Below are 23,369 nucleotides of genomic sequence, written 5' to 3'. Positions count from 1 at the left end.
TGGAAACAGGTGTGTGTCATCCGAAGATGAAGGCCCGGCCGATAAACATTATTGGAGAACATCTGCTGCTTGTCACAACACAGGGCGAGCGGGAGCGGCCCCCCATCCATCAGCCACACCGGAGCGTGGGTGTTGGGGGTCTCCATCCTCCGCTGCCGGGCTTGTTCACCCATCACTCACCCCGGGGATGCTGGATGTGGGGGGGGGGGGTGCATGTTCGGTCCAGGCACCTGCCTGCCTCTGCCAGACCAGAGCCGCCTTTGGCCGATAGCAGAGAAAATGCTCCAGCGCACTTGAAAAATGCCTCAGGGCTGACACCTTACACACACACACACACACACACACACACACCCTTACACCACCAGTGCACCTTTCTCAGGTGCCTCCAACACCCCCACCCACGTTCGACTACTGTCAGCGAGGCAGGCGTGGCCTTAATGCTTGACCCTCTCTGGCTGATGTGAGACGCCTGGTTGTAGCCTCGCACGAAAACACACACACACTGACATTTAGACAAACACACACACAGGACCCAATAGGTCTTGAAGACAGCTAAAACCCCTCTCCCCTATTTCCTACCTTCATACCTTACTGCCCCCTCTGCTCCCACCATGCAACACTGCATTCAACTAGCTGAAAGAAAGAAATAGTCCAGGTTTTTTTTTAAATTGGCCTTTTTACTTCTTGTTTAAGTCGAAAAACAACCACAAATGATTAAGACGCTTGGGAGGCATAAAACACAATGGAAAAGATAACATTTTCTTCTTTTACAGATAAATTGTGACCATGTAGCACCACTGACATTGGTTTGCCAGGAAATGAGCACAATAGATCATGACCTATATTAATAAGTGATAGTGACCTGAGATAAAATACAATTAGAGTTCTGATAAGAAAAGAAAAACACTTATTCAAATCAAATACACATGTACGGCAAATGATAGCAGTGGTGATATGAGAGTTGTAATCCTCTGATAGGTGCTGCAGCGAAACTGTTAATATAAACTTTATCAATTTCTATAACCCTCCAATCCTCTGTATCAGCTGCTGACTCAGTAAACACACGTCTGAAAGAAGTGCAATGTGTGCAAGTTTCCCCTGCAGTGTGTAGCGACCGGCTCACTCATGATCAATGCCAATAACAGGAGAGTGTTTGTGATGCTTGTAAATGAAGTCTTCTCATGTCATATTCAGATTCCATGTGCTATGTTGTAATAACTTATAAACAGACAATATTTCTACAGGTTACTGTAAAACGTGTATGGAGAGTTAAACAGATGCCAGTCGATTCTCATGAACCAGTCTCATAGCTGGAAAACATCAAACACAATTTTCGTAGTTTACCAAAGAATAACAGGCAAACATCCCTCCATCCATCCAGGTCTGGAGCCTATCCCAGCTGCCTTTGGGCGAGAGCTGAGTTCACCCTGGTCTGATCACCAGTCAATCACAGGGCAGACAACCTTTCATGCTCACACCCACTCTAATGGGCAATGAACCTAGCGAGCATGTCTTTGGACTGTGTTAGGAAGCTGGAGTACCAAGAGGGAACCCACACATGCACGGGGAGAACATGCAAACTCCACACAGAAAGGCCCACTTCCTCCGAACTGGGGTTTGAACCAGGAACCTGCTAGCTGTGGGGCAACAGCGCTAACCACTGCACAACCGTGCAGCCCCTAAAAGGCAAACATGTACAATAAAAACATAACATTTTATACACAAATTACAACAAAGGGCATAAACACACATATATAACAAGTATGTAAGTATGGAGATTCCCTCTGTGTATGACAGGAACAGAAAGCCATCTCAGTTCTGTGGGTTAATATGATGGAGTGAGCTACATAATGGTTTGAGGATGTGCTGGATTTACATTTACACACATTTCTGTTACCAGTAAGAGGACTGAAAAAAAAAATCATAATAAAATAATAATTAAAAGAATCCATTGTATTGATTTTGTTTTATTCCTTATATCAAAGGAGGTTGGGATGTTTCTCTGTGCTCACCTCAAAACTGAATTTAAGGCCTGTAGGTTTATGACATCATAACTAGTTTAGAAGCCAGTTTACAGTTTACACATAAAATCCCTGCTTCAAAATTCATGGCTGTTTTGTTGGACCATATTTTTGTAGCTCATATGCCTGTTTCTCTACAATGCATGTGGATTTACTTTTCTTGTAAATAAGTCACTCAAATATTTCTAAATCTGTTTAGAGGCATTTAATTTTCACCCGACATATTCAAGGCATTCAGTTATGCTGAATATAAAGTTTTATGTAGAGACACACAGAACCTAATGATGGCAGTGGTTGTAAAGGCTCGCCGCTCACAAAAAAGGTTCAGAATCACACATCTTATCCAAATGCCCTTAAGAAAGAAACATACCAACTCATTAAATGTCACACTGGAGTGAAAATTAACCGCTTCCAATCAGCAATAGTCTCAAATGTGCTGCAGGTATCTGTGCGTATTGCTCTGTGTATCCCTGGTGGATTCAGGGGTTTATGCTCCTCTGCAGCCCCTCACGTGTCAGGTTCACAGGTGATAATCTCCAGCTGCAGGCTCAGTGATGGAGCGCCAGTTTCTGACAGCTGAGTTCCACATACAAACACACAGCTTCACCAGGATGATCTGTGTAAAGCTTCACACAGCCAAACCCCTGTGTTTGAACGCCCAGACAGGAGTCTGCACCTCTGCTTGGGTTATGTGGTTTTGCTGCCTGCTCTTCTCTTTCTCTGGGACGTGGAGAAGTTCAGCGGGCCCGGTGTTTGGTGCAGCGCGGCTGAAAAGGAGAAGAAGAAAACAAGTAAGAAGACATCAGCACTATTTGAAAATCAAAAGCAAATGTTCTGGGGTTTTTTGGAAGAGAAGTAACTGGTACGTAGTCTCCCGTGTGCTTGGCTTTGAGGAGGTAAAACGAAGACAGCCTGGAGGCCGGCTCCATGCTGGGTGCAGATTAAAATAACTGTCAGGAGACAGGAGCAGCTATTGAGGGAGACAGGGTGACACACGGAGTGATGGGGCTCAGCCTCGCACACTTCACGACACAGTATTTCACTAAAGCTGCTTCAGCTTTACAGCCTGTGACCTTGTGCGTGTGTGTGTGTGTGTGTGTGTCGGTGTGTGTGATGTTTTGCTTTTGCCTGACAACCCTAGTCGTGTGCGTGTGCCTGTGTAAGTGTGTGTGTGTGTCTATGAAAGCTCAGGTTTACCTTCACCACAGGTGGGACCCAGCCAGGTGAGTGGGCACAGGCATCGCCCACTCAGCCCATCACAGCGGGCCCTGTTGGAGCACTGACACGGCAGGGAGCAGTCAGGACCAAACTGGTTTCCTCCACAGTCTGAGACAGAAAAGTATGGAAAGAGTGGAAAAGGGGGAGGGATTACAAATGGGTAAGAGTTTCTACATAACACTCACACATAGATAGAAGGTGTTTTTTTCTGTCAATCATCCTAATAAAGTGTGGTTTCCTCAAGGAGATGTCTACCTTTTTCACATCTCTGTCCCATAGTTCCTGAGGGACAGAAGCACCGTCCAGATGTTGGGTCACATGGGGCTTCACCAGCACAGTCACATGACTGTCCACAGCCTAATCCAAACCTACCAGCATCACAACCTGGAACAAAATCACAGATACACACACACACACAGAGTGTTATATATTACTCTAGTTTTATTACTCTAGAGCAATTTAACTGTCTTTATTAATAGCATAACCCTTCTTAACACTTTTTAGAATGGAGAAGGACAAAGGATCAAAATTTATGAGCCACATAAAGTCTAAGTAAAGAAGTAAAGTAAACAAAGTAAACAAAATGGACAATGTCCAAGTTAATTGTAATCCCTCAGATTGTGATGAGGCGATGTGATTGTGAGGATACCACATTCCAATATTTCTGTCAGTATGAACATTTGGGTCTCAAACATATTAAAATTCAAGACCACTCGTATGTGACTGTGCACAAACTCAAGTAATGCTGCATTCACATGCATTAAGGCAGACAGTATATGGCAAAACAGATGTAACTTTAGTGGATGAGAGCAGGAGTGATGTCGGCAGAGAACACTTTTAATAGAAATGGCATTGGTGTGAAAATACTTCACCTTTTTACTGCCCTCCTAAACAGATTTTACAAGCAGTTGTCACATCGCTTCCTCACACAACGAGAAACGCACGGCAACAGATTGTCTCTTTCTTAAACCATTTTATTAAATATATTGTTTTCCCTTCTTTGTTAACAATATGACATCATCATATCAGCATGTTGGCATGTGTGTTTTGCTGTCCTGCCCTTCCCTCTGACTGTTTGTCTGTTTTATCTGTGGCATCCCGAAGGTTTTATCTGTCTGCTGTCTACGGTCTGCCTGAATCCATGTGAATGCAGCATTATGTACAAAATAAATACACCCCCACAAACAAGCGCAAGTGCATAAAGTTACGAAAACAGATTCCCTCACATTCACAAGTGCATTTATTGATAAGAAAATGTGCATACACACTCTCTCACGCAGACACACAGATAGAGTCTGGTCCTTCTGAGGAGCCTGTGGCTGCCTTACAGCTGCTCTGCAATGCTCGCTCATATCTCCTGCTGAGACTGAAGTGGCCATTTAGGCGCTCACACTGCGGCTGAGAGCCCCGCGAGCAGGCAGGAGGGCACGAGGATGTAACAGGAATGCATTAAGCAGTCAGGAAACACCTGTCTCTCATCAAATAACCAGCCTGCTTTCCTGCCCACCTACCTGCTATAGCCTGTCTGTCTGCCTGCCAGAGCACACTCTCACCAAATCCATTATTCATGTAGGCTCATGTCTGCCTGTGTCCTGCTGCAGCCGGGCACCCAGGTGGTTGTTTACAGATGCGCAACAACATAGTATAACTCAAGAATCTTTCAAATACTAGAAAGACTAGATATCTATTTTTTAAGGGACTTTAATTTTATTACACATCATGCCTCTCTGGAAGCCCAATTAGGAGTCAGATATACTCACGTCTTTGGCATTGAGGGCCATGGTAGCCTGGTGGACACACACATTGGCCTGTCTCATGGTCACATGTCTGCCCCACTTTGCAGTCACACGTCTGGGCACAGTTTAGTCCAAAAAACCCAGAAGGGCAACCTAGGAGAGATTATAGGAAAGAAAATTATATGAAGGTAAGTTGTTTCAGGGTTCGAAATGGTGACAAAATCACATTGTGTTAAGGTGATGCAAGTCACAGAGACCACTGGTAACCTTATCATCGAGTTTCTTTTAGTATTATGACTGAGTGTTTGCATACTGTGTTGACAGGAGTGTCCGTAGTATCCAGCAGTACAGCTGCAGGAGCCAGTAAAACGGTCACAGGTCCCATTGTTGAGGCATGGACAGTCGTGTGCACAATCAGACCCATATTTTCCCTGTGAACAGGCTGCGCACAAACAGATTTACATTTTTAATTGCAACTTTGCTATATTCAAGAATAGAATTGTTATGATTAAGTAAAAAAAATAGTCCAACATATAAAATAGTTTCTTTGCTACTTATGTTTGTTGTTCTGTTCACAGGACACTAACAACATAACATTTTGTTTAATTCTTGTTCTCTGAATATTGTACCTGTGTTACAACGCAGTCCGTTCCATCCTAGTCCACACTTGCAAGACCCCTCCACAGGGTCACACAAACCCCCATTCTGACAGCTGCACGTGTGTCTGCACTGCAGGCCGTAGCGGCCCCTAGGACATGCTGGAGAAATATTTAAGGAGAAAATAAGGACCACAGGCCCTACTTTTTTTATCCAGCAATCACACAAATAAGTGTAACACAGAGTAGACACAGTTCACTGCGTGTGCTCTGTCTATCTGTCTCTTTCACACACACAAACACATATACACAAGATTGCACTAACCACATTGATGTTTATTTAAGCAACAGCTCATTAAAGAGATGGCGGTGTAGTCTCATTTGGCACTGATATAAAAGAATAATCATGTTTCCCTGGGTAATTTAGATTGAGAAAACAATAAGCAAGCCGTCTTTGATTTGCCTGTTTATTTATTTGCTTCTTTGCCAAATCCATCGACACGGAACACAGAGAACGAGCTACTTATAGGTCTCTGTAAACATTCAACAAGAGGAACTTAAGAGGTGGTATGTCCAAGTACATGCAGGAGGCTGAAGAAGAGAACATTTAGCACAAGCGGCGGTGGAAATCCCCGCTTGCAATCTAGCTTAGCTGATGATAAAGGGAGAGATAAAGAAAACCCAACGCTGCCTCTGTTTTCCTGGGAAAACAGGCCTGTGATCATCAGAGGCCTCGCACTGAGGAAATGGAGAATTTGTTACTTAAATATACAGCGTAATTTTCCTCGTTGGTTTTCACTTTGCAGTTAAGCCTCCTATGTTTGAAGTATTTATTAGGGTCAGTGGTTCTCACTGTTGGTAACCTATACTCTTATTAATAAGCCTACTACTGCACATCTTAACTACTGCACTTATTATTTTTTTTTAAATCAATTATTTAAACTTTATTAAAACACAAGTATGGTGTGTTCAGTATTCCCATTGTAAGCTAATAAACCAAAAGAAACAAGCAAAGACATCAGTTTATGGTCACCTTGTTGGCAGGTCTGTCCCATCCTACCAGCAGCACAGACACACTTCCCTGTTGCTCTGTGGCATCGCCCTCCTTCCCCACAGGAGCACAGCTTCGCACAGTCCTTCCCATAGTACCCACTGGGGCAACCTGAAGGGAATAAACACATCTTCATTCACACACAAAAAATACAATTCACAAATGCAGCAAAACCAGACTCTTTTTTAGTTCTAAAGTACAAGCAGGAGCTGGTTTCTTGACTAACTTGAGCTGCAGTTGGCTCCAATGAAGCCTGGAGGACAGTAGCAAGCCCCCGTCCTGAAGTCACAGCGACCCCCATTGATGCAGCTGCATCTGGACTTACAGTTTGGCCCGAAGGTCCCTGCTCGACATCCTGGAGGCAAAACCACAGCGCAAGAAAAGATGTAATACGTTTTTTCTGTTTTTATTATTTTACTTGCAGGATACAGCAGACAGGTTATAATATAATATGAAAAATCATACTGTCAAACATTAATGCAAGCCTCACTATAAGTCCACACTGACCGTAGAAAATGAACACTTTACTTACGCAGCTCACAGCGAGCCCCGTAGTAACCCGGTAAGCAGCTACATTTCCCCGTCACAGGATGGCACTGCTCCTGGTCTCCTGAACATCGGCACAGCTGGCTGCAGTTCTGGCCGAACATACCAGCAGGACAGGCTGAAAGGAAACATGCAGAAACATTTCACATAAACACAACAGTGGGAGGATTGCTTCAAATATACAAACAGTTGGGAATATGATTTACACCTGGAATTTTCCTGCAGCCTTAGACTCAGAGATCATGGGAATGCACACTCTTCACAAGAGGAGTACAATCATTGATTCTCTCTGTATTCTATCAGTCTGTCATTTACCATTATTTTGGTCAAATTGAGTATATGAATTGCACAACAACATTATTCAAGCTTATTCACATGAGTGTAATCAAATTGTAAATAGCGAGATGCCTTCCAAAAAACAAATACACATTTTAAATGATTTAAAATTGCATATTTTATCCATTATTGTTAAAATATATACAAAATTAGTAGTTTACATTAGTATTAGTAGTACATTTTAAACCATGCAAATAACAAATGTGTCATCAGTTTTCTCTTTTTATTATCTACAGTGTCACTTGCAGAAGGTCCATTTACAGCAGAACTGGAAACACACTGACATGTGCACGAAGGTAGGCAAATTTTCAGCAAACCAACTAAATTAAGTATCGAGTAGCTTTAGGTCAGTAGGAGCAGGAGGCCAGCGGAGGCGGAGAGGCTCTACTAAGTTATGCAAAAAGACTCTCAGCACTGACTTATACGGAAGATAAATACAGATTGCGACTAAACGTGGAAAATCTCCGAGTGGCCATTTCCCAGAATAGACTTGCTCTGCTCCGTGCATTGTGTCCATTGCAAGTAATGGGTAAAAAAATCCTAACATGTAAGTTTGCACTTGACAGCAATAATGTTCGTGTCTGCTGCTTTTTATGCACACAGACCCACACATACATCACCTGTGCATCTGCTTATTAAATATTGTGTGCCCACTTCGTGCCAAGTCTGTACATGGAGACTTGTATTCTGCTTAAATTACTCTAAAATAATATTATGGTTGTTAGGCTGTTGTGTTCTTTTGTGTTGTTCTAGTGCCCGTGTTTGGATAGGCCTTGCTTTAACCACCTCCAGGGACAGTGGGGGTCGCCAGCCTCTGGCAATCTTATTTTGGGAGTCACAGGCTGAAAAGTTTGGGAACCCCTGAGATAACTCACTAACTATGAGTAAGTTATCAGGTCTTAGAATGTAAAGCCATGCAGATTAATGGCAGGGGTTAGATAGGTACATTTAAAAACAAAGCAAAACCTAAAAAGCACTATTTCTATATCTATAATACATTTTTGTACACATAAAGAAATATTGAATGAATGATCTATGCTTAATCCTTACATTGTGCAGCTAAAGACAACATGTATATGCACACATTTAGTGTTTTGTGGGAACAGAAACACTTCCCTTCCCTCCCTCAGCTCTCTCCGTGGACACACTGGGACATTCAGCATTGACTGGTAACAAAACCAAAACTCCCAACAACTTTCCCTTGTGCCCGAACCCAGATGGGCACAGAGGGACATTCTTTCACACACCCTCTCTGCATACATACGTATACGCTCATCACAATAATGAATGGAGTCCACGGACAATCAGTCATAGCGAACAAGATGAATCTGTGAACCGAACATGTTTTGGGGCGAGACCGCAGCACTCGGATACTCAGTCAGGCAGCAGCAGGCAGCGCGGGGGACAGATAAGAAAGAACTCCAGACTAAAGAGGCAATTACGCTGCTGTCATTATGCATGTCTGCCTTCCAAAAGCCCTTATCCGCCGCCGAGGAGACAAAAACAATGCCTTCTGTTTTACTTGGCAACTGGTGTGTAACGTTTATCAGATGTCTGGGGAGTGTATGAGGAGAGGAAGGGAGCGGGGGGTGTAGTTGTGTTGAGTTGAGTGGTGAAGCTGCTTGTACACAGTCCTAAATCGTACCAGCTAAATAATAATACATTAGCATAAAGTCCTGTGACAGTCGGGGAAGAGTGCACTTCCTGGAATGGAATAAACGCTTATCTTTCCCAGGAGGACAAGAGGGGAAAATGTAATCAGGATTAATAGAATGCATCGTGGTGATCACTTCACTCCCATGATGCTTTGCCTGACAGTGTTTCTATCAACAAGGCACATAGTTTTATATGCAGGGCAGTGATGCAAACCATGTGCCAAGGCTTTCTCAATAAACAGAAATACATTCGGGACATCTGTGAGACTAAAAACGTAAACCAGGCCCTGCAAAATCCAGCTAATAAACGTTTTATTCAAACTTTATTTTTATTACGTTTAATTTTTCTTTTCATTCCTACCTTTCTCGCAGCCAGGCCCTGTGAGTCCAGCTGGGCACCCACAACTCCCCGTCTCATGGTGACACGACACACCAGCCTGGCAATCACACCGTTGGGCACAGGAAGCTCCGTAGGACCCCGGAAGGCAGGCTGAACGTTGACGTACACAAAATCAGTTTACTCCCATGATCAAAGCTTCTCTATTCCCAGTTTCATTCCGTTTGCAATTTCCTCTGTCCTATACACACTCACGTTTGTCACACCTGGCTCCCCTCCAGCCTGGCTTGCACTCACAGCGGCCAGTCTCAGGGTGGCAACTCGTACTATGGACACAGTCACACTGTTGCTCACAGCCCTCGCCAAAGAATCCCTCAGAACAGGCTTCAGAAGAAACACATAATAGTTTGTGGTCAGTGTAATAACAAAGTGTTTTAAAAGGTGCTGATGCTAACTGCACAAACTGTTTTATGATTCTACTCCATGTTTTTTTAAGACACATCACAGACAGAGAGATTGCTGGATGGCACATTTAGCTATAAAACTATACAGATAACACTGTGTGTGCTATGCCATGCAGAAGCTAAAGATGCTAAGTGCTGATGTGAAGTTCAGGAAGTCACCTGTCTGACAGAGCTCTCCTATCCAACCAGGCATACACACACATCCTCCGGTCACTCCGTCACATCGGCCTCTGTTCACACAGCTGCAGGCCTGTGTGCAGTTCTCTCCATAACGTCCCTCCTCACACTCTAGGAGAGAGGGAGAGGGAGAGGAAACCTCAGATAGAAGTTACATTAAAAAGTTACATATCTTAGAATACAGAAGGGTTTTAACTGGATTTAGAAATGTGAACATATATAATTATAAAAGAGTTACACTAGTTTCTCTCCTTACAGTGTGACACAAACTGTAGCTCTTCAGGACTCACCTAACTCACAGGCGGCTCCCGTCCAGCCGGGCGGGCAGGAACACTTTCCAGTCACGCTGTCACAAGAGCCTCCGTTTTGACACAGACATTGTCCGAAACAGTGTTCTCCATATTGTCCTGCAGCACAGGCTGAACTCACAGACACACATAAAGAGTTAATGTGAGTGAGTGAGAAGGAAACAAATCTAGGTTAACCTGTATCTGCAGCCATCATTAACATTCTTTCAGAGGTGTTTGTTGTGGCAACTGTATACCTATGCAAGAAACCACAAGGGTTTGCTTTTAAATGACCATACCAGTGCATTTACAAATGTTGGCTTCTTGATTACAAATTGATCATTTTAATAAAGGCTTAAACAGGAAGTCATTATAACCCATTAATTTCAAATGCATTTTAGATTAGACTCTTGAGACTCTCTTTTTCAGTAAACTGTAACATCAAGTCTGCAAGATTTTTCAAACACTCAATGACAATGGTTAAAGTCAGCTCATTGATATTCATATTGCAGAGAAAAAAGAATGAAAATCAACAGATGCCTATCGACAAAATACATCAACATTTCCATGATGTTGAGTAGTGTGTAAATGAGCTAAAACTGGTTTTATCTTTGAAGAAAAAAGGGGTTTGTCATGCTGAGTGATGAGCTACTCACGCAGTTGGCAGCTGACCCCGGTCCAGCCGGCCGCGCAGCTGCATCGCCCGCTGACGTGGTCACACCTGGCTCCATTGTGACACCCACAGGTCTGACTGCACTGTTCCCCAAAGTGACCCTGTGGGCATTCTGCACAACACAAACCATGCAACACATTTATATACACTAAAAACAGCTTCAGTATAAACTTAAGATATAACTGCAGCTATTTCTGCAGCAGAAAAAAGACATCTTGAGACACCATGGTTAGCATCACATATATTGTAAACTTTCCTTAGTGATCAAAGTCCAAGATGACATTTGGAGTCTAAGTAGGAGGAAAATGCGCTAATGATAGAGATGCATCATTAAGTCATGCAAGTGGCTTTCTGCTGACTCTGGCTCTGGTCGTAGGGACCACAAAATGGCTGTGGGAAGAGGAAAGTCCTGAATAAGACTGCAGAATGACAGACTAAGAGCTTCAGTGGGCATTTCACTGGATTCATTAAAACAACGGCATGAAGACATTTTAGCATGAGAGCTCTGATTGGCTCCCTACTAAAGAGTCTTTCTGCTCCTAATGTTGATCGCCATAAACACGTGGGTGCATTTATCCAGAATAGACCTCAATTAAACCATGTATGCCTGAGGGCACTCTTATCCCCCCTCCTCCCTCCACCCGTACCCATCCCTAAAACAGTCATCGGCAGAGTCTCCTTATAGAGATAATTGTTCACAAACACATCCTAGTTGTGTTTTAGGAGAGGATGTCGTGATGGGCTGCAGCGAGGGCCTCCCTCACACCCCGTTTTAATGATGTGGCTTCCATTACCCAGAATGCAGTGTGGTCCTGCCCAGCCGGCGGTGCATAGGCAGGCTCCTGTGATGTGGTGGCAGCGGGCACCGTTCCTGCACTCGCACATCTGGCCACAGTCAAGACCGTAAAAGCCGTCCGGGCACACTGTGGGCCGAGATAAAACATCCGACTGGTTAGAACTGGCAGCTTCGTAAAAAAGGAGAGGAAAAGGTTTAGATGCTAGCTACTTTAAAAAAAAACTTCTTTCTCTTCCCCATCTCTCCCCTACTTTCCCTCTCTGTCTTACCACCTACTGAAAATACCAATATCAAATTGCAGCCCCACGCTGCGGCTGTTCATTTGCAGAGGGTCTGCGTTCGTTAAGTGAGCTCATGTCCCACATGTGTGGTGGATCTGCGCCACATCAAAGTGCACGGCGGCTCGGAGGCCGTTCCCTTTTTTGGGGGGGTAGAGGGGGCACAGAGAGCTGGTAATTAGAGCACCTGCTGAGTCCACAGGCCTCACCGATACACTGCAAAACAAAGCCAGGTTACTGTGTCGCCCTAACACACAAACACATGCATACCTACAGTGTGGCTGCTGCTTCAAGAAGACGCAAGTATAGGAGTCTGTTTCTTATTCCCAAGGTTAGCCGGAGAGATTGTTTAAGTGTGTTTAGAAACAATTGACACTGAGAGAGTTTGGTTAACTCCAGTATACAAGAACCGAGCATGAGGCAACAGGAGGATTGATTCCCACCACTGAGATGTAAATATTGTCTTCATCAGAGAGGGAAAGTATGACTCTGTTTATTCACCGTCCATGTTTTGATCGCTCAATTTGTCACTGAAAAACACATCCAAGCTCAAGAATTATAGCTGTATTTTGTGTATATGTATTTACAGGATCTCTGCCAAAGTTTGACTGATTGACAGACATTCTGTTTTTGTTTGCAGCAGTAAGTGAGAAAACTCGAGCCTGGTGAGGATTTGGCTCCCAATTAGTGCAGCAGCCAGCCTTTAATTTATATCCTACCTCTTCTATCTTTAAGGAAAGCAGTGGGCCGTGTTACCAAAGGAAGCCACAAATTGGAACTGCAACAGCAATGTGTAACTCGGTGGTTTTGTGTTTTGTAAATGCCGCAGCACTCGGGGCTTATGCATCACTCCCTCCTTCTCCTGCTCAAATTGATGATGCTGTCCGCTCCTCCTGTTATTTTTTGCCTCCAGGCCTCAAATTGGGGAAAGTATCCTTCCTGCTCAGCACTTTTTCTGGCATGGCCGTCGCTGTGTTCCCACGCTGACAGCATGACGTCTTCGCCTGCCTCTGTAGTGGTTAAGGCTGCGATGTTATTAAAGCCAACCCACTGAGGATGCTGTCATTTTAATCCAGCTGTACATTAGGTCTGTGGCGGTGCTGCGGCTAAATCACTGCTTAATTGTCTGTTTGTTATTATGATAGCTTAGCTGACACCATGGTAACATCTTTCTGTGCTGCTGGAAAAATGTGTCAGGGCTGTGATAAATCATTTTTGATCAATAAAAAGGGGTTAAAAAATAAACATCTTGATTGATGAGTCATGTTTATTTTTCAATACGGTTTTAGAACCAGACACAGTAATCGCCTCAATATGTTTAAACACATTTCCTCTTTTCTAACGCAGAACACAAAGTTTGCAGCAGCACACACTCTTCCATAAATCTTCCAGGGTTATACTGACACTTCTGTATGACAGTTTATTATATGTTTATGCCAGCAGGGGGCGACTGGTGTCCATATTAACCACAGAGCAGCAATCTGTCATCTGATAATAGCACAGAGTCTGAAAGTGTTTGTAAGTGAAGACTCTTCTCTCTTTCTCTTTGTTTATAGGAAGACAGAGGGATTCAGTCCACACACACACACACACACACACACACACACTGTGCCATCGTTGAAAGACTCCATCTCTACACTAAATGAGCTCTTTAAGACAGCAGGATTATTTCCAGATCCCTGGTTGTGTAAGAGCCGCTGCTGTCAGCCCATAAAGCAGGTCCAGGGACCACACAGCCGGGGAGAGCGGGCCACAGAAATAGAGCGGATAGAGAGAACATAATAGAATAGAACTTCCTGGTGCTATTCAGGGTCTATACACTGAGAGAGGTCAACACAACAACAACAAAACAACCCGGTTCTTTGGACAATAACGCGGATGTTCGATGCCAACTGAGCCAGAGTTCTTTTTACTGCGACCAAACGAGCTATTTTGATGCAAACATCAAAGCTGCAGAGCAGAAACGGAGCACGGTCCACTTTAATTGAAGAAGCGGACCAGCCGTGTCAGCACAATGGCTCGTTTCCTCTGACAAAGCTTGACTGAAATGTTTAGCATCAACCTCAGTGCCACAAGAACGCCCATTCAAACTGCACATTTTGCCATAGAAACAAGCTCACCACTTCTTGTAGCTCCAGTCATTTCCCCGAATAACGTTACAAAAACCAGCATGAGGACGTAAATCGCCCACGTAGAATCACACACACTAAAGTGGAAAGTCATCTCTTTCCATTTTAATTCTGTGAAACAGATGCACCAGAGAGATCTGGTCCTTCTCACAGCGCAGGCCTCTCCCTGACGTCTCCTGAAGGAAGAGGCCCAGCAGAAGACGGAGAAACTGGACACCTCTGTTTGAGGAGAACTGGCCCTCAGAAAACAGAATCTGGTCAGACCGATGGACCTATTTCCACAGCGACGTCCAATCAGAGTGACGTCTACGTCTGAGGCCATTAGACTGTTATGACTGGGGATGTGAAGCTCTGTTCTAGTGTGACACGGCCGTGATTTACGACGCCCCGTGCGCTACGGAGGTGGTATGAATTTCTGGCCCTGTTATTACTCTCACACTAAATCTTACACTTTGCAATAACATGAGGCCACTTTGAGCCAAAAGACTATAATCAAGAACAAATCTATTACACTGTAAGACTCTTGGACGACTTGTACGTCTAGCAGTTCAGTAAAAATATCCCAATGATGAGAAAAATATTAGTTACATGAAGGGTTTGCGACGGCAGGATGCATGAAAAGACTGAGCAGCCTATGAAATACAGTCGATCTGTCCCAGAGTGACTCAGACAAATTATATCCTGGGATTTGTGTGGTTTTAAAATGGTTTTGCTTATGACATTACACGGACAATGTGATGATTCATTGAATCTGTGTGGTGGTGATTCACTGAAACTGGGGAACAGATGAGGAAATCAGAAGAATGTCCTGTGGCGCCCTCTAGTGGACAAATAATTAACGACTATTGTTGTAGAGCAACCAGGATTGGAGAGGAACCATGCTGCCTTCAGTAGGGAAAAGGTTAACACATTGTCCGACCACCAGCCCTGAACTCCAGCATGTTCCTTCCAAATCATCCTTATGTTTTGTTGTGTGAAGGTGACAGACAGAAGGAGTAGATGTGCTAGTAAGGGATAATCTTGGATCGCCTGTGTCCTAACCTTTAAGAAAATATAAGCAAAACTATGTATTCCTAAGGTTTAATACTTAATGGAATCAAAGATAAACAGAAAATATACTCTCATGTGCATCAATATTAACTATATATTCAGAAAGTCTTCTCTACTCTTCAAGTATCTGTTCACTTTTCTTACTAAGTACCATCAAAAAATAGAATAATAGTCACTTTTCAGAAACAAAATGAAACGTACTTTTTTCACAGTAAGTTCCAGCGTATCCAGGTGAGCATGTGCAGGCTCCGCTCACGTGGTCACACAGGGCTCCACTCTGACACTCGCACTGCTGGGTGCATCCCAGCCCGTAGCTGCCATTCACACACTCTAACAGTGAACACATGGGGGAGGGAAGTTATAAGAGAGTTAGTAGAACAATATTTGAAAGCTAAAAACGTCAGTCTAATTTCAAAGGCAATACGTTTTTTATGTCATGTTTGGTGCTAAAGGAGTTACATCTCAGAAGTGAAGTAGCTTTATGTCAAATATTCAAATCTATAAATTCTAAAAGTGTTTGGAGAAAAAAAGCAATAGTCACTTAAGTAAAATAAACTTACGATACAATGAAATATCCAGGTTACTACTCTCACTGTTGTAACTATGCTCAATAAATGTTATGAGGAACAATCACCCCTAGGTGGCAGCATCATTTAAGAAGTTAACTCACTCTTCTCACAGAGGTCTCCAATGAAGCCGGCCTCACACAAACACCAACCGCCGACGGGGTCACAGCCCAGAGACGTGTCTTTGCACTGACATTTACTGAGGCAGCCTCGGCCCCAGAAACCAGACTCACAGGCTGTAAAGGTCAACAAGTGATACAGTGAAAGTTAGGCGATAAGTTTGGATAAGTTCACTGTTTAGCTTTTGCTGTAGTTATGTTACATTTCCCTCTGCAACTCTATAAGTGTGTCATGGTAGTTCTTACACGTTGCACAGTCATGGCCTTTTTTGCCAGGTGGGCAGACACAGCTTCCGGTCTGTGGGTCACAGGTAGCATCAGGGGGGCATAAACACAACATCGAACAGCCTGGTCCATGAAAACCTGGGGGACACGCTGCAAACAACACATTTGTAAGATCATGCTTTATTAATCTGACTTTTAGTGAATAGATTTTGTGTAAAGCTAAGCAAATGACAGAAATCCAATGGGCTCGGTTCAATCAACTGTTGATCTATTGTTAAATAATGTCTTTATTGAGGCAAGGTTTTGAATTAATTGTTAAGATAGTCCTTAAAAGACAACAAAATCACATTGTAAATAATCTCTATCACCTTAAAACTCACCATGTTGGCAGAGGTTCCCCGTGAATCCTGGTTTACAGTCACACGCACCCGTCTGCTTGTTACAGGAGCCTCCATTCTCACAGCTAGGACAAGATGACTGGCACTTCAACCCCCAGAATCCATCAGGGCAGTCTGGGGAACATCAAGAATCTTTCAGATTAAGTGAGCAGTAAGCCACTTACGTTAGTGATTTCTCTGTAAAGCCCTAAAGCTACTTATGCTTGAATAATTCGGGGGAGAAATGAATGAAATAGCGAGTAAGCTGCAGAGCAAAGGACAAGTTTCTAATTGTTCTGGTTTAAAGAGGCAGCAAAGAGCTCAAACATCCAAATGGTTCAGTGTGCATAAGATCATACTGCATGCTTACAATGTCAGTGAGTTCGAAGAGGTCGTCAATGTCATCACATTTCCTATATTCTATCACAATTCGGCGAAACGTCCAAAACACAGAAAGAACGGCCAAAATGGAACATAAAAACAGAAGAGGCAAAATAAATATACCTTTATTACACGAGTGTCCGGTTTTCCCAGCGGGACAGACACACTGTCCGGTTACAGGATCACAAGCAGCTCCTCCACAGTCACAGATCAGACGACAGCTCTCACCATATCTCCAGGATGGGCAGGCTAGCAATACATAACAGAAAAAACAGAGACAAACAACACAACACTCTGAGTTTAACATACACATCACAAAAACACACGACAGGAATGTGCAACACTGCAGAAACTGCCAAAAAAAGTGAGTGAAATTTTAGAATTACTCAATCATATACTGTTTATTTATTCAGCCTGTGCCAACAGCCTCTGCAGTAGTAACAGAAGTAAATCACCCAGTCATGACCCGCCCTGCAACTGAAGCTTAACATCAAGAAAATGTGGATTTTTTCTCTTTTCTCTGAGGAACACAGCCAGCCAGGACCTGGCCTGCGCACTAGTGCTGACATACTGTAACTCTGCTCTGTTATCTTACTCCACTCCACAGAGACACACAGTCATGTTTTTACCAGAGGCTCCTGCACAAGATTCAGTATCACTTCAGATCACAACACAGAGGGTTGAACTTTCCATCAACCTGCAGAGTAAACAGCCAGAGGACACCCTGCTGTGGAGGAACATTCACGTTTTCAGTTGCACAGTTTAGCAATAAAAAGAACACCTGCACTGACCAGGTGAAGAAAGCCTTATTTATTTCATCTACTAAATCCACTCGATCCATCAAATGCAGCCGATATTGAATAGAAAAGAACAGAATAAAGATTTACCAGTGAAATGAAAAGGTTCAGAAAGTCATTAATAACAGTTTGTGTTGACATAGTTCGTATCGGATTGGGCGACATTCATACACATGCAGTATGCAAACAATAACTGCACATGTAGACACATGTATGCAAGCCCACACACTTCACTTGTTCACACGTATACTTGTGAGTGTATCTACTCTACAATGATCATTTACTTGGAAAGATAAGGCCACATGAGGGCGCTATGGAGTCGGCCTTTGAGCGGAAAGACTTCTGTTTAAAATATTGAAAAAGTTTGAAAAAATCTTTTAATGACAAACCTTAAAGCTACTCGCCCGTGTTTCTTGCAGTTGTCCTCCTTATTCCTTTTGTTTGTGAAGAATATGTGTAATTTATGTCATTTAATGCTGCTCAATTTAAACAACTTTTTGTCTCACCCAGCTGACATTTTTCTCCATGAAGGCCTGCAGGACATCGCTGGCCGCACTCTCCAGTCCTGGGGTCACATGACCCTCCACCTGGACAGTCACATGGCTGCTCACAGCCTGCACCGAAGAAGCCCTGCTCACAATCTGCATTTGGACAGATACACACACACACACACACACACACACACACATACACAGAAAAGAGGGATGATCAACAAAGGATCTTAAAAGCATTTCCAAACATTGTGTGAAATCAAGTAACATAGTTCCCTCTATGTCATTGACTTGAATCTGTGATAACTTTAGGCTGGACAATCACAGACACCTCTTCAACCTTTCCATTTTGGATACCTAATCTGCATTGCAAGGAAACAGCATGGCTCCAAGTGCATTTCCCCTCAGCTTACGGCATTACAGCAACTATGCCCTATTATTGAAACAGGACACAACGCTGATCTCTTGTGGATGTTTGAAGCAGCTAAACAGTCAGAAACGTAAAATATCCACTAAACAGACGTGTGGCTGAGAAGAGCAAGTTAGGCAGTTGCCTTGCAAATATTTTCGATATGGATAAAATGATCTAACATGCTGATGTTGAATGAGTTGTCATTTTGGGGAAGTGCTAATACCTTTCTCACACTGTGGGCCATGGTATGCGGCCTTACAGAAACAGCTCCCTGTTTTGGGGTCACAGCCAGTGGAATGTTCTTGAACGCAGTCACATTCCTTGGAGCAGCCGGCACCGTGCGTCCACCTGGGACACGCTGAGGAGCAAACGAGAGCAGTTTAAAAAAGAGAGAGAAAGCACGAGTTAGGTTGATGCACTGTATGAGGAAGAATGTTTCATCATGTTTTCAGGTTTTTTGATGCTGCACAAAAAATATGTACATGTGAATTACATTTATATACTTGAGATAAGCAGGCTGCACAACCTACAGAATTGCTGCACTAACACAACTTCAGATAAGTTGTTTTAAAGGTCAAGCAAAGAAAACAAATTCTCTTAGCACTTTGTGTTCGTTAAAGTTAAGGTGGTCTTGATTAATTGACAAAACAGTGTTGAAATGAAACTTCCTCTGCTATCAGATTACATTTTTATAATAGCCAAACGACACACCCAGCCTCTATGTTATCATAATGTCTGACTTCTGCAAGTTTGAGTCATGTGACCGACTCCTCCTATTACACTGGATTTATTGAACTTCACACAAAATCATGTTGCATCATTCATCCTTTCTACCGTATGAACACTTAGCTAATTTGAAGCAGGCTGGCTATTTGAGCATGCAATTTCCTGCAGAGTTTGTTCTGTTATCTCTCGGCCTTTGCACACATTAACTGAAGCATTAAACAAATAGATAACATGTGTATCTCTGAGTGTTTTAACTGAAGCTCTGCCACATCGTCACAGTGTTCAAAAACAGTCAATCTGCATGAAATCTGCCAAGACTGTCCCTGCTCAGCAACAAAAAACTGAACTCCGCTCCACCCTGTCCCTCTCCACATTGGCTTTATGTTAGGTGCAGCTGCAGGCTCTGGTTACACCCTCTCCACCCTCTTAATGTCCCGCTGCAGGATGGAGCAGACAGCTGTGAGAATCTGATAATATTCCTCGAGCACATTCTTCCATCATTCGGTTTGGTGTTAGCAGAGCGAGCAGCTTCCACACTGAGAAATTAAGAGCAGAAAATTCATCGCCATGTCCATGCGGAGGTTCAGGAGCAACCCTAAGACACTGGGGGATGTTAACATGGTGACAGAGGAGCTGAAGAACCTTTATTATAAGAGGCTGCTGCCGATAGAGAAATATTATTCTTTCCATCACTTCCATTCTCCGAGCTATGAGGATGCAGACTTTGACAACAAACCGATGGTCTTAGTGATGGGACAGTACTCAACTGGGAAGACGACTTTTATCAGGTATGAAGAACAACTTCTACACTCCTAAAACTGCAGATTAATGCATGCTTTCTGGTGAATGTATTGGGGGTGATAATGATGGAAATGGTTTGGATTTTTTGGGCCTTAGGTATCTGGTAGAACAAGATTTTCCAGGAAGCAGAGTCGGCCCAGAGCCAACCACCGACTGCTTCACCGCCCTCATGCACGGAGAGACAGAAGGAATCATCCCTGGAAATGCCCTCACAGTGGATCCCAAAAAGCCCTTTCGAAACCTCGACCCTTTCGGAAACGCTTTTCTAAACAGGTGATACAAGTCAACACAAAAAAGAAGGGAAGAAAGAGGTGGAGGGAGAGTGAAAAACAAGAGACAAATGATTGTTCCATCTACTTTTTTTCATCCGATTTTTTATTTGGGGTCATTTTTGTCAAGCACTTTCTTCATAAGAATGGAAGTGCTGGGACAAACATTGCCGTTTGAAGCTATGCCAATTTTTGCCTCATCTAAAAAAAAGAACAGTGACAAATAAAGACCTTTCTGTGCTCTTTATGTTGCATGTTTTTGCAGGTTTCAGTGTGCTCAGATGCCGAATAAAGTCCTTGAGAGTATCAGCATTATCGACACACCGGGCATCTTAACAGCTGCTAAGAGAAAGCTGAGTCGAGGTGAGACGAAATACTTTTTTACTTTCCTTTTTAATGTCTATCAGCAGTTTTTAATTCCAGTTTTTTACTTTTAAACCTTTAAAGATGGAAGGCATTACTGCTGTCAGGAGGATTTAAGTTGCTCATAAGAAAAGAGTGAGAGGAGATGTTATGAAATAGGAACAACCCGACATAATTCAACCATTTGAAGACAGAAGCCCAGCAGATGAAATTAATCCCACAGTGAGCTGGGAGGAGACAGGCAGTTAGAATCTCAGCAGTCTGTCTTTTGTCTTAAGGGTGCTTTATCTGTGGGTGTAACTGAAATGGCTCGAAACCAGTCATGACCACTGGGATATGTTATATGTTCCTCGCTCGTCAGGCAGTTAGGCTGGCCCCATTACATAGAGCGTTAATGAAAACCCTGTGTTTATGTTCCTCATCCCCAGGCTACGACTTCCCAGCAGTGCTGCGCTGGTTCGCAGAGCGTGTGGACAGAATCATCCTGCTGTTCGATGCACATAAACTGGAGTTCTCTGATGAGCTCACTCGGGCCTTTGGGGCTCTGCTGGGCTACGAGGACAAGTTACGTGTGGTTCTCAACAAGGCTGACAGGGTGGACTCGCAGCAGCTGATGAGAGTGTACGGTGCCCTCATGTGGTCGCTGGGGAAAGTGTTTCGGACCCCTGAGATTTTAAGAGTTTACATCGGGTCTTTCTGGTCAGAGCCGAGGCAGACGTGTGACCACTACCAGCTGATCGAGCTGGAGGAGGAGGATCTGCTGACCGACATAAGGAACCTGCCGCGCAATGCTGCAGTCCGCAGGCTGAACGATCTGGTGAAGAGGGCACGCTTAGTGAGGGTAAGAGATCCATACTTTTATACAAGCTAATGTGCATTTATGGTGACTTTAGGTTTCATTTGAGCTTTGTCTCCTGCCAGGCTCACGCCCACATCATCAGCTACCTGAAGCAGGAGATGCCAACAATCTTTTGCAAAGAAAGCAAGAAGCACAATCTGATTTACCAGCTACCTGTAATCTTCACAAAGATCCAGCAACAGCAGAGAGTCCCAGCTGGAGACTTCCCCGACTGCACCAAGATGCAGGTCGAACATCACTTTTAAATTCCTCATTTAGACGCTAAATATTTTCTGTGAGCTTTACATGTGATTTCTTACTTTTCAGGAGAAGCTTTTGGGTCAAGATTTCTCAAAGTTCAAGACACTGAAACCGAGCCTCATGGCTTCCTTGGATAAACTCCTGAGCACTGACATAGCAACCTTGGTGCCTTTACTCCAGCAGCAAGAGCTGAGGAAGAAATCCCTCCATGGTATGTTGGACGGGGAATTTTTGGGGACATTCAGGCCTGAGCATTTCAGGAGAGACCCTTTCAAAGAATTCAGAGACGATGAGAGCTGTGAGGCCGATTTTGATGAGTGGGCGGTGGAGAAATACAAGCCCAAATACGATGAGATTTTCTACAACCTCAGTCCAAACGAGGGCAAACTGAGCGGCACCAAAGTCAGAGAGTGGATGACCAGCACCTTGCTGCCCAACTCTGTGCTCGCTCAAGTCTGGAGGCTGTCGGATGTAGATGGGGACGGCATGCTGGACAATGAGGAGTTTGCTTTGGCTGTCCACCTTATTGAGGGAAAACTGGAGGGTCACTGGCTCCCCCGAGAGCTGCCTGCTCACCTGGTGCCACCATCAAAACGGCTGAGTTCAGCCAGCGACGACGAGTGAAAAAGAAGGCAGCTGAGGCGAGAAGATTATTGTACACATTTTCTCAAATATAACTTAATCTGGTGGGAGCAGTTTGTTGTCTAAAAATTAACAAGAGTACAGTGCCTGTTAGTTTATTTGGTTGTTATACAGAATTTTTCCATGTTAATCATCACAACACCAAAGACCTTATGGTTAATGGCAAAATATCTGGGAGTAAGAAATATACAGCAACAATTATCTTCAATTAATTGGATTTTTCCTTTACGTTGTATTATACAGAAATACTTACTCATATCTTATGTGATCATTTTGTATTTTCTATCAATGGTATTAAACTTTATATTTAAAATTCATTGTTTGTAATATGATCACTATCATCACTTTTAAAGTGATAATCTTGAAGATCTGAGTTTCATTCTCTTTGGCAGCACCAAAGGTGATGAATGGTAATTGTGGGAGCACACTTTCAATGTGTGACATCCTCAGTTGGCTCTGGTTGTAACTCTTGATTTTGCTCACTGACTGTCACTTTCCTTTTTAGACTGTTTGCCTTCATCTGAGCGTCGAATTTGTATTCTTTTCTTTGGATTTTCACTTATTTTTGAAGTTGTATCTGTAGGTTTGTTCAGCCACACAACACTTGTAGAGACCAGAAAAGTAGCTGCTTAGCTCCGCCTACCCTCTCTGGCAGACCAACCACTGCTGGGTGATGGAAAACGCATCACTTACTGTGCGCTAACTGTCATTCTTTTACCGCAAAAGTCGCACCCGACACCCAGTCCATAAT

At 43.5% G+C, this 23,369-nt stretch overlaps 2 protein-coding genes across 2 annotated transcripts in view; one reads left to right on the top strand and one right to left on the bottom strand.

The window, feature by feature from the left end:
- Positions 1 to 2,708: 2,708 nt before the first annotated feature.
- Positions 2,709 to 23,369, bottom strand: part of egfem1 (EGF-like and EMI domain containing 1) — a 55,692-nt gene continuing 35,031 nt past the window's right edge. The window contains exons 17-36 of the mRNA XM_069668623.1: positions 18,942 to 19,076; positions 18,322 to 18,456; positions 17,142 to 17,267; positions 16,641 to 16,772; positions 16,282 to 16,410; positions 16,021 to 16,152; positions 15,552 to 15,680; positions 11,892 to 12,020; positions 11,081 to 11,209; positions 10,428 to 10,556; positions 10,120 to 10,248; positions 7,155 to 7,286; positions 6,849 to 6,977; positions 6,605 to 6,733; positions 5,605 to 5,733; positions 5,289 to 5,417; positions 5,000 to 5,128; positions 3,495 to 3,623; positions 3,219 to 3,347; positions 2,709 to 2,788 (exon numbers count right to left, since the gene is read on the bottom strand). Of these exons, the coding sequence (XP_069524724.1) occupies positions 2,709 to 2,788; positions 3,219 to 3,347; positions 3,495 to 3,623; positions 5,000 to 5,128; positions 5,289 to 5,417; positions 5,605 to 5,733; positions 6,605 to 6,733; positions 6,849 to 6,977; positions 7,155 to 7,286; positions 10,120 to 10,248; positions 10,428 to 10,556; positions 11,081 to 11,209; positions 11,892 to 12,020; positions 15,552 to 15,680; positions 16,021 to 16,152; positions 16,282 to 16,410; positions 16,641 to 16,772; positions 17,142 to 17,267; positions 18,322 to 18,456; positions 18,942 to 19,076 (2,549 nt within the window). The remainder of the gene's footprint in view (positions 2,789 to 3,218; positions 3,348 to 3,494; positions 3,624 to 4,999; positions 5,129 to 5,288; positions 5,418 to 5,604; positions 5,734 to 6,604; positions 6,734 to 6,848; positions 6,978 to 7,154; positions 7,287 to 10,119; positions 10,249 to 10,427; positions 10,557 to 11,080; positions 11,210 to 11,891; positions 12,021 to 15,551; positions 15,681 to 16,020; positions 16,153 to 16,281; positions 16,411 to 16,640; positions 16,773 to 17,141; positions 17,268 to 18,321; positions 18,457 to 18,941; positions 19,077 to 23,369) is intronic.
- On the top strand, positions 20,012 to 22,846 carry LOC138597123 (EH domain-containing protein 2-like). Its single transcript, XM_069668669.1, has 6 exons — positions 20,012 to 20,232; positions 20,342 to 20,518; positions 20,780 to 20,877; positions 21,306 to 21,718; positions 21,799 to 21,963; positions 22,043 to 22,846. The coding sequence occupies exons 1-6, from the start codon at positions 20,012 to 20,014 to the stop codon at positions 22,598 to 22,600; spliced, it is 1,632 nt and encodes a 543-aa protein (XP_069524770.1). The 3' UTR covers positions 22,601 to 22,846.

The sequence above is a fragment of the Semicossyphus pulcher genome, unplaced genomic scaffold (assembly GCF_022749685.1).
Source record: "Semicossyphus pulcher isolate SPU_LCO1_2020_fin unplaced genomic scaffold, fSemPul1.0.p SCAF_19, whole genome shotgun sequence".
NCBI lineage: Eukaryota > Metazoa > Chordata > Actinopteri > Labriformes > Labridae > Semicossyphus > Semicossyphus pulcher.
This window is presented reverse-complemented; position numbering and strand designations above follow the sequence as displayed.